This window comes from Patiria miniata, unplaced genomic scaffold (assembly GCF_015706575.1).
Source record: "Patiria miniata isolate m_02_andy unplaced genomic scaffold, ASM1570657v1 HiC_scaffold_1, whole genome shotgun sequence".
Lineage (NCBI taxonomy): Eukaryota > Metazoa > Echinodermata > Asteroidea > Valvatida > Asterinidae > Patiria > Patiria miniata.
The window spans coordinates 29,308,313-29,319,634 of NW_024037047.1; the positions used below are offsets into that span (position 1 = coordinate 29,308,313).

General features: G+C 43.2%; 2 protein-coding genes across 2 annotated transcripts; both read right to left on the minus strand.

Moving 5' to 3' along the window:
- Nucleotides 1–325: 325 nt before the first annotated feature.
- Nucleotides 326–1,579, minus strand: LOC119732682 (thyrotropin-releasing hormone receptor-like). Its single transcript, XM_038206321.1, has one exon. It carries the CDS (start codon nt 1,577–1,579, stop codon nt 326–328), a length of 1,254 nt encoding a protein of 417 aa, XP_038062249.1.
- Nucleotides 1,580–5,517: 3,938 nt separating this feature from the next.
- Nucleotides 5,518–6,915, minus strand: LOC119732692 (neuromedin-U receptor 2-like). Its single transcript, XM_038206332.1, has one exon. The coding sequence runs from the start codon at nt 6,913–6,915 to the stop codon at nt 5,518–5,520; it is 1,398 nt and encodes a 465-aa protein (XP_038062260.1).
- Nucleotides 6,916–11,322: the final 4,407 nt, after the last annotated feature.

An 11,322-nucleotide genomic window follows, 5' to 3' on the forward strand; every position in this document is an offset into this window, starting at 1 on the left:
AAGGAAAAGTGTTCATGCTTAGCAAATGTTTGTGCTTAGCAGCTCAATGAATTTGGCTCCTGGTCACAAGCTATTTAAATGAACTGTAACAAAGGCATTCCCTTGTGACCCGAAACTGAATTTACTGACGATATACTTGCGACCGCGTTTGTAAAGGAATCGACTGCATGTGCTATAGGTCGAGATTCAAAAGGCATTCAACCGTTTTCGAATTATCATTGCAACCAAAACAGTTTTGACGTAGAATTTAAAAACCTCCGGTTGTGTCTAAGAGCTTTATTCACCATTAGAATTTAGAAGTTTTCCCGATTATGCAGGATAATGCTCAAGTAAACACGGTCGTTGCATTACGCACAGACTCATTGGCCATCGCGTCTTGATCGTCATTTTCGAAGCAGATGTTGAGGTACTGTCCCCGTGTCGGTGTCACATTGTTCTCCGGACACGCACGTGTCTGGTTATCGTTTATTTGGTAAAGATCATGGGCCAGCACACTGGTGACGGTCGAACTCCGCTGGCGTCCACTGCTCTTGCAAGACCTCAGCGTGAAAGCCGTCTTAAAAGCCCGTCGGTAACGGGCGTTGGTCAGGGTGTAAACCAGGGGGTTCACGACGGAGTTGACGTAGACGAGTATGCGGTTGATCTCGAACAGAGTATTTTTGATTTCGGGCGGGATGAGATCGGAGGCCAAGAAGCTATCTATGAAGATCAATAATGAAGTCACCTCAAAGGATGTCATCGTGAGGAGAAACACTGTTCCGTTGGCTACCAGCATGACAGCGACCTGGTTACGAGTGCGAATTGTGCGTTGCCGATCGTGCGTATCCCGCTGGTGGAGTTTCAATAGGATTCGAGTGTAGAAGAAGGAGTTACCAAAGAATGCTACAAAGAATGGTACAGTCTGAACCAGGTGGAACATCTGAAAGGCCCAAACGTCGGGGTTCTCACATCTTCCGATGATAGCCGGGAACTTGTCGCGAAGTCCTGGATCAGCTGTGTTCCATGAGATGCAGTACTTCTTGAAGTTGAAATTTGCAGGGATGACCAGAAGAGCAAGGAGCAAGGCCACGAGCCAGCAGACTACAATCAGTTTGACGGACCGACTGCGACCGCTTATTAACCGGTGGCGTAAAGGGTGACACACGGCAATGAATCTCTCAAACGATATGAACGTGATCAGAATCAAGCCGGCAAAGTTGAAAACATACTTCCAGAATGTGTCCAATATGCAACCGGCCTGGCCCAGCAATGGTACCTTGTTGGGGAGGCCGTACATAACATACGCTCGTAATCTAGCACCAATAACAATCAGCAGGAACATCAAGTCAGCCACAGCCAGGTTGGACAGGTAGAAGTTGGTGGCCGTTCGCATGCTACGAACACGGAGCACTGTGAACAGAAAGCCGATGTTGCCGATCAACCCAAGAGCAAGGAGGATTGGTAGAACAATCTTGGTGGTGGTTTTTTCGAGGTCACTGAGCAACAGATTGTAGTAGTCTGCTTCTTCGCGAGAGGAGATGATCTTGTAGTCTGTGTTGTTTTCTGTGCAGTCTTCTTCCGTTGTTATCTCTGCCCCCATCTTCAAGATGTAAGAGTCAATTGAGAGACGGTTACGTGTGTCGTGAGATGCGGATGAACTCACTTCGTTGCATTGCTAAGACGAAGTGTTGCAGTTGGAAGAAAAATTACCGAGCATTGTCAATTATTGCCATTATGAAGCTAGGAAGCTGAATATAGGTCGCCAATAGGCGGGATTCGACAGATGGCAAATATAAATATTTAACTTTTTGACCGGTGTCTCATGCTCAGTTTGTTCCCGTGACGAATTGGTACTCGTTCGAGGGCGCATGTCTGTGCATGAATTCCGACAATAAAACCTATCACAGATTTTTATCGACCGCGCTTTCATACAAGTTCAAATCCATCACGAGAGCTTCTTGTCATGTCATCACTTGCAGGGATTCTTGCGTTGTCTCACTGGTCAAACTTTGCTGACGGAGACTATTTGAATATTTTTTTCTGAACCAAGGTCCGGTATAATATTTGCTGTGGTTTAAGTTTGGTTAGCGGTAGCGTTTATCAAATTAGATGGCACGCGGCAACGGAATACCTGCGTTGGAATGAATATCAGGTTACGTTAAAACGAAAACAAGAGGGTCGTGCGCTCTCTCGTTCTGGACTTAGCTGCAAACATCGGTGCAATTAATTAATGCACCGGTGTAGCCTATGGTGTTTGCTAGCGCCTAGGGAACGTCGCTTTAAGGCCGCACCGGCTCTTCAAATTGTCCCGAATAAACACTGATTAATTTGACTTTGCTTTCTGAATAGCGAGACCCGCTTTTGTGTTAATTATAGTTATGGACCGGGGTTTGTAAAAGAGTTTGCTTTCTCGGTGTACGCTAATTAAATACACTAAACTAAAAAAGAAAGAAAGTACCCCTTAATATTTTTTTGTCTAACTCAAAAATTACTGATGGGCACATCTTGCTCAAATTACGACTGATCAGTACAGAAATTCCTTAGCAATCCAGCCATGCTCTTTGTTTGGCCCAAAACAGTGATAATGTGTACAAAATTATGCAATTTATGACAAATGGTACCAAAAAAAGGTGCACTGTTGTATACGTGCAAGGTGAGTGTGAACCACAACTTGCAAGTATATAAAAGTGCAACTGTTTTCGGTATCATTTGTCATGATTTGCATAAATTCGTGCACATTATCACTGTTTTGGGCGAGAGGTGCTCAGTAGTTTTTGAGTTAGACACAAAAGTATTGGAAGGGGGGACTTGGGGGGGGGGGTTAAGTGTATAATATTCCTTTTTTTTTCAAATGTGATTTCATGGATGTATTGTGTCAAGTGAGAACGGAGCGGAAAACATATGTCGGGGAATTACGAATTGAGTAACAAAGCTATACGTCAATCTAAATCTGGATTAGATCCAAAAGGCAAGATCTCAGATACGATTTGGATAATCAAAATTTGATATATTTTTTTGCATGAGCGCTTGCACCAGTTTCAAAAATCTGCCATTCTTTTGTTAGTAAAGTAAATACCCCTATTCAAGATTTGAACGAAATAATAACCGTTTATGGTGCGAATGAGCTATTTGAAGTGAAGTAAAAATCGAAATTAGGTGACGAATTCTAAGAAACGAGCAGAGACACAAAAGTCAAGAAAAGAAGAAACGAGTTAACAAACGAGACACATTATACATGTACACGCAACTACAACAAGTTTTTTTTCTAACAGGATATTTACATTTCAAAATTGCAATGTCATCAAATAACTTCCGTACTAGATATAATCTGACGCATAAATATGATCAATTACACTTCAGAACTGGTACATAATACCACAAATGTCTAGTAAATTGATTCATTATTATAGTAGATTATTAACATGTAAAGCTTTAGTTTTAATTGTTACTTGTTTACTTGGGTCTCTTGTTCTTGTGAGTGATTACAAGTTTGTTTAATCTGCGCAGACACACAATAAAGGCGTCGTTGGGTCGTGATGGACGAAATCTCCAATCCAGGAGAGTGCAGTGCAAAGCTATACATAACCCTTCAATTAAACACTTGTTTGCGTGAGTGATGTTGAACAACTGCACTTTTTTTTCAATAATTTATCTTGCATAGTGGCGTGTCACGTATACATGTCTTCGTCAAATGTGGCCTTAAAGCCGAATAAAATGACCACAATCACCAGTAGGAGCAATCCATTATGGCCCTCGATCGATCTCAATTTTACATGAATGGGCGCTAACGCGAACGGTGACGAATAGGTTTCAAAACATCCAGTTAACTTGCAGCGTAATGTATTATTTGTAAACACTTTTGGAAACCTTTTTAGTAGAACATTAACGTTAAGTACCTGCCCGATCATGTGGTAAGAAAAAACATAATTCATTTTGGTTCTATGCGATGTAGTAAAAAAAAGCAACATTTCATTATTATTTTCTTCCAAAACAACGACATTTGAAATTCAAAGTTACAAGGACACTTTAAATTATCATAGATTTTATGATTCCGTAAAATAAAAAAAAATACATGATTTTTTTAAGGGCTTTCCTGTCTCAATTAAAACAGAAACAAAAACGTTAAGAAATGTCAATTTCAAATTAAGCGAGCCTAAAACTTTTCTGTATTTAATTGTAAAGATTAGTCGCTCTTGAAATCGTTAATGTTCAAGACTTCCTCCCCGAGACATTCTCAGGAAGTGTGCATGGAGCGAAAAGGACATTCTAACGGTGACGGCTATTAACAGGGCTATCAGAAATTCAGAGGGTATCGAAATCGTAAACCACGCCGATAGTTTCCCTTTATAAAAGGTTTTAACATGCACAAAATCAGGGGATCTTTCCAGGTGAACGATTTCGTCTTTGTGGTGTCCCATTCTCTTTCCTGTATAGTCAGCATTGTATGGAAAGAACAATGATAAGAACTTTTGTTATCAACCATTTTTTGAGACAGTTATTTGATTTTTTATGCCCGAGTTTTCATGTATTATTCTACTCCGGGTGTCTTTTCTCCATGGGTTCGAATCCTGACCGTGGGAACTTGGTACTTGTGCTCTTGAGCAAGGTACTTTACCATTACTGCTTCGTCCTTCGGATGGGCCGTAAAGCCGCAGGTCCCGTGTGTTGTGTAATACACGTTAAAGAACCCAGTAACACTTATCGCTTAGCCTTTAGTCAGGTCCCACGCGCCTATATACCTGGACCATCCGGACACGTAACGCACCCCGGATGCTGGCACGTAAAAAGACTAACACGAGCGGCGAAGCCGCGAGGGCCTTTACCATCTCGTGGAGAGCGCTTATGTTTTTCTTATTTTGTCTACCGATTTGGTAGACATGCATAATGCATTACCCATTGTGAATTGACCAATGAAAATGCAGAATTACTAACGTAAATCAGCCGTCGTCTGGCACCAGACAGCACGCGCGCCATGGCGCGCGTGCTGTTGCTGGTAACCGCAAATCACCGTTAGATGATTAGTTTATATTGCTTGATTTATATTACGTGAATAAATGAATAAGTGATTAGTTCCACGAGATAGTAAAGGCCCTCGCGGCTTCGCCGCTCGTGCTATAGTATTTTTACGTGCCAGCATCCGGGGTGCGTTACGTGTCCGGGTAAGCGCGTGGGACTTGACTAAAGGCTACTTATCGCTAAGAGAAGGGGTTTGCCCCGGTGTTTCTGGAAGTGGCTGCAGTATGCACCGCAGCATCTTGTAAACCATTATAAGGTGCTATATAATGGGTCTCATATTTCTCATAAACGTTATTTACCTTAGTAATAATAGACGTAATCTCCAGCACCCTGAGTACCTATTTGTTGGTAGATACGTGCGCTATATAAGACTGCGGTTATTTTTCTTCTGTTTCGTCTTCTTCTTATTATTATTATTACGTGTATACTAATCGTGTAACCTACTTTATCTCATTTAGTCCACATTATGTCTTTATCATCTATTTTGTCTTTCCGGATCCTTTTTTTTCTTTTGGTGGTACACTAGTCTTGCTTTTCTACCTGGTAAGCTTGTCCTGTGACCGGTTGCTCCTCTGTTGTTTTGTCTGCAGACGTCAAACGTTCAAGCTCACACTCGTCTGGTGATGCATGGCTAGTCACATTTTGAGTTTGTTCTTCTTGGGATGATTGTTGGTCCCTGTCTTTGGCATCTTCATCAAGGTTCTGTGACTCGGATTCATCATGTTCGAAACAGGCGTTGGAGTAGGTTGCCGGCCGCGCCACCATTGGGCTCTTTGCCGGCGATTGGAGGCGAGGGAGGGGCGTGAGTCCGCCCGGGTTGATGTGATACTGGGAGTAATAATCGGGGAACGCGCTGAATATCGTCGAGTTCCCCCCGCGTCCGTTACCCCACGAGGCAGTTCGGAACGCCCGCCTGAAAGCACGCCTGTACCGGGCGTTGGTAAGGGTGTACACGATGGGGTTCACGGCGGAGTTTAGGTAGAGGAGGACCCGGTTTGCTTCAAATAGGTTTATCCTAATGTCGAACGGTATGATGACGAAATCATCAATAAACTTCTGAACGAAGAGTATCAGTGATGTCACCTCAAAGGCGGTGACAGTCAGGAAAAATACCGTTCCGTTGGCAACAAGCATCAGTGCAACGTGGTTACGGGTTCGAATGATACGCTGTCTGTCGCTGGATGAGTCTCTTTTATGGAGTTTGAAGACAATCCGGGCGTAGAAGTAGGCATTACCAAAGAAGGCCACAAAGAATGGTATTGTCTGTGTTAGGTGCAAGAGCGGGATCGCCCAAGGTTGGTCGAGCCCCCAGCATGCCCCTATGACTTCGGGAAAGTTCTGGTAAGGCAGTGGGTTCTCCTCAGGCCACTGGACGCAGTAGAGTTTGAAGACCATGGAGCTGGGGATCAGGAGTGCCGCCAGCGCTGAGGATGTCAGCCAGCAAGCCAGGACCAGTTTGGCGGTGCAGCTTCGGCCGCTGATGATCCGGTGTCGCAGCGGATGACACACGGCGATGTATCGCTCCAGGGACATGAAGGTGATGAGTAGAAGCCCTGCAAAGTGGAATATGTAGCGGAAGAGGATGTCTGCGACACAACCACCGACGCCTAGCACTTCATTTGGTACGCCGTACACCGCCAAGGGGTAAACCCGACTTGTCACAACTATTGTCAGAAACACCATATCGGCAACAGCCAAGTTGGCAAGGTAGAAGTTAGTCACAGTCCGCATGCTACGTACCCGTGCGAGTACGAAGAGGAACGCGCTGTTTCCGAGCAGTCCTATGAACAGTATGCACGGAAGGATGTAAGATGCCGTTATCTTCTGCACGTCCGTGTACATGAACTTGCTGGCATTTGTGGGCGTGAGGACGTATGTATACTCGGGGTCGCACTGAAGTGTACTGGTATCAGACCCCATGACTCCTGTGAAGTGATACTCAAGTTATGAAATGTACAACGAAAGTTTTCGTTGATGGCAAGCCCAACTTTGAAGATGGACTTCAGTTCATCTATGCAGAAATGCTCATAACACAAAGTTTGTGCGTTACCGGTACACTGGCCTTACATATGATGTATCATAGCAAAACGACAAAGATACAAAAAAACCCAGAGGTAGACCTCTTCCAGAAATATACAGTTAACCACCTATTCGAATCAAGGAGGTTTCACAACTAGCCAATATGGCTTTGTGCGACTGTGGTGATGCGCATCTAACAGAAAGAGGCAGAAGGAAAAATGTAGTGTACCGGTATATGGCATGTGGTTAATCAGTGACCGTCTGTTCTCGATGATCGCGTGTTCGTAGGCATGTCACTTTACATAATATACAATGTACCAGGACCTTCTGCTGGAGAGGCCACAGATCAAATCAAAAATTGTGTGGGAGGTTGGTCTAGGCACAAGTGAATCACTCCATAACTTGTGGCCCTCGACCTAGCAACGTGGAAATGACAGCTTTCCATGCACAGTTCCCCTTTTCAAGTGATTTTCATCTAGGTCCCGGCGGCTAATTTATACTCGATCTGTTTTGGCGGGGCGCGGGAATCTGTAAGCGCGCCCGTCGCCACTTAGAGAGCCACCGTGTCGCGCGCAAAAGGCGAGGAGAAAAAAAAACAATATTTCAAGAAGCACTCCAAAATTGAAACAGCCAACACAAAGAGCTATTAGGAGACCTCCATAATGCGTCACGCATTATTCGGGGAAATATCAATCTCTAAGAGAGTTCTTGTACCCGTCAGTTGCCCCAGCAACAAGGCACTTTTGACTCGTGGGAGGGCTTTAGTCGCTTGCCGCTAATTGTACATCCTGCAATTGTCAATCAATTTGTGGCTGTTTTTCAACTTCAGGATTTTGCGGCCTCACTTGGAACATTTGCCGGCACTTGAAAATATCGCTGTCACATGGATATGACATTGCAAGCTTGTAGTGACATGCAATCCGGGCTCTATATTAAAATATTAAAATTCGAGCATAGGCCAGCATTTTTTCTAAACAGTCGTCGGCCACATGTAGGCCCCTACTACTATATACACCTTTTGTTTGTAATCATTGAGCACCATTTTGTATGGGCTGCCGCAAGCGCATAAATGGAAACCGTGGTTGGCAAAATATTTTTCCAAAAAGTCATCATAACACCTTGTTTCATAAAAAAGGCATGCTTAGGAATTGTTTTGTACCGTTTGTACATACATGAAATTGTGTATTTTCGACAATCAAACATTTTTTTTGTATTCATTTTAATGATTAAAAGAACTAATCCTCTTTTTTTTTGCAGTGCTGGACCTACCATAGTGTGGCAACCCGTGATTGGAGAGATGTACCAGTAAGATAAGTAACATTTTAATTTTGAAAAAAAAATCGTGTTTTTGGATCTCAAGCAGCGATACCAAAACAAACGAACGCTGATTTAAAGCAGTCAGGCACCATACTGTTCCCAATTTGCACATACGTGTTCAAGCTTTTTGAACATGCAAATGATCCAATACCAGAGAGAGCAGGGGAGCGTATTGCTCGACACCGTGGGAACGAGGTTGGGAAGTTTTTGATCCTGGATCACCAAGATGAGAGCTCAGCTTTAATTAGAGGTCCTTGAACGGGGCGGTGAGGACGAACGAACAAATACGCTCACTCAATTACTACTTACATGTTGACATGCACACACAGTTTTCTTGGGTTCGTTGGTATAGGGTTGAACTTTGAGACTGGTTAATTAATAGAACTGTGCGTCGGCATCGGTATGCAATTAATCAGCGGGGTAGCAGGTAATGGACTACATGCGTGTGTTTAATGAGGGCAACTTAGAGCGCTGGAATTTTGTTTTGGAAAAAGGAAAAGCCATGGCATATAATAGAGTGGACCGGATCTATTATGAGAACAGGCCTCAAAGCTTTTGAAATCTTTTTGGTTGCTATGAGCCTTGATGATGGCGCCTTGCCTGTATATAGCCTGATTGGTCTTTTTCTTCAGTACCTGTACATGTCACGCGTGTGTATATTTTTATATTGATATTGACCCCTACGTTTATAGGTCGTTCGACCAACGCGACGAAAGTATCACAATTGTCGGGAAAGTTCTCCAAGGTCAACTCAAATTACTTTAAGACGCCTCGATGATTGGAAAACATTGCGAAAACGTTTGCGAAATAGAAAAATTAAATCCTACCCAGCCACTGAGCAAACTTTTGTGACTATCTCAATAAGCCTCTGTTCTGAAGACGTACAGATTTTTTAGGTGTGCGCTTTTCTATAAGGCTACGAAACATTCGTCCCCACCAGGCTCCCGTCAGAAAGCGTCATCAGTACAGAGGCTTATTCGTTATGTCTTTACACAAATTCTGGACCGCGATGTCCTTCCGGGGCCACCGTAATACTCCTGAGTAAACAAGAGGCAAATCACGACGTGGAGATGTTTTATCATCGAGACCACCTGCTCAGATAAAAAAAAATTAACATCAAAGTGATTGATGTTTCCATGTTTTTGAGTCGTACTGGATAGGTAAAAAAGTTCTCTATCACAAGGCTATCAGCCTGCATGCAAGACCTTGTTTACTTCGGTACATTTATAAGAAGATACGGATTCAGCTGCGGCCGCATTCGCTTTATAGCGACAAGCTTGTGGCATGGCAAGGTGAGCCTTTTGGTTGAACAATCGGTGTAAACATCACTGTTCTAGTTACCGGGGCTGGTTAGACGTTGAGCCCACGCTAGTTTGCTCAGTCTTAAAACAGGTTAAATATATAGCTACAGTCTGCCAAAGATTGCCAAGATTGCGCGTAAATCAGGAAGCAAGAAGCGAAGACAGGCTGTGTACGAAATGGATAAAGAGAGAGAGGCGCCGTTTATGTCTACTGTCATTCCCGATTAGACGCCGGAGACTCGGATGCGACCATGTCTGGATATGGATCGTTACTATATAAACCCCTTGTGAGACGAAGAGGTTGTTAATATGCAACTGGGGCTCAACATCTCAACATGAACCCATGTCCACACATAATATTCCGAAGAGTGAATCTAGCGACCAGACGACTTCGAGTGAAAATCACTCTAGGTTTAAATTGAAATACACTTTAAAAAATGAATAAAAAGGGAGAAAAACCAAGTGGCAACTGGAGTGACAACTCGATTGAATGAATTTCACTCTAAAACGTCTGGTCCATATAGTTTCAGTGGGTGGGAGTGATTGTCACTCGAATGGAGTGAATATTCACTCGATGGAAAAAAGGTAACAGCGGTCTCGAATGGCGAATAAGCAGAGGGAACCATTCGCACTCCGGGGTGTAAAATACACATGTGCCACATCACATCGATTGCTTTGTTTTATTGAGCCAATTAGTCGGGGGAGGGGGAAGATAAAAGTAACGACTTTACTCTAAAAGAAATGAAAGACCATTCATATGTTTTTCCCGGACGTGAAATACTCTGCAGATTCGGGGCGTGCGGCACGTTTTTTGACGCGCATTGTTTCACGAGCGGTGTTTCAGTGACGTAAACATGATATATCCACAGTCAGTTCCATAAGGCATACACTTGAATTGTGACAGATATGGATTGATGGAAATACGGTACAAGACATGGTAGGCCTAATAAACAGAAAATGCTATTGCAAGAAACCGTCTTGACGCGCTGGCCGGTATCGCAATATCCGAGAATGGACCGTCCATTTGTAAAACCCATACGGCAAAGGACCAGTCTCGTGGTGCTCTCTAAATAAATATTTAAGACAAAACCTAAAAAGCCGAACGGCTATCGCTCACTTTCCACTTTAAGATTGATATCAATGATATATGGCAGAGTTAACATAGGTCTATGCGTGCCATCGGCTGCCGCAGACAAGAAGTACGTCTGTTGCCCTGAAACTTCGCTATTACGAGGTGGCGAACAGCTTGATTCGTGTCGCGATTAAGTATGCAAATGGAAAGGAAACATTTAAAGGAATATTTGCCAACGTCAATATTTAATCCAAAGTTAACACGTTTGCTATTACTAAGATATGTTTTACGGATTGAGATATGACACGCAAATATTGCAAACAATTACACCAGGGTGTGGGACACATGACTTTTTGTTTCAAGTAAGTATTAACAACACTATATATTTTTGCATAATTTAGGCAACACCCAATGATTTCTGGCTGGTTTCAAAATAATAGAGGACTAATAATCATCCAACTAGTGTTATAGCATTTGGGTTAGTTCGTACCGTTGGTACAACAATTACCTGTATGATGCTGCATTTTGATCTTTGCTATAACTTATTAAGTTCCGTATCCCCGCACTTTTTCGGACCACTTAATTTGTGACTTGCAGTGATTATACATGTGGCCTGGT

Bases quoted from the DNA above. Each gene is read 5' to 3' on its own strand.
- LOC119732682 (XM_038206321.1), bottom strand. From the start codon at position 1,579: ATGGGGGCAGAGATAACAACGGAAGAAGACTGCACAGAAAACAACACA.
- LOC119732692 (XM_038206332.1), bottom strand. From the start codon at position 6,915: ATGGGGTCTGATACCAGTACACTTCAGTGCGACCCCGAGTATACATAC.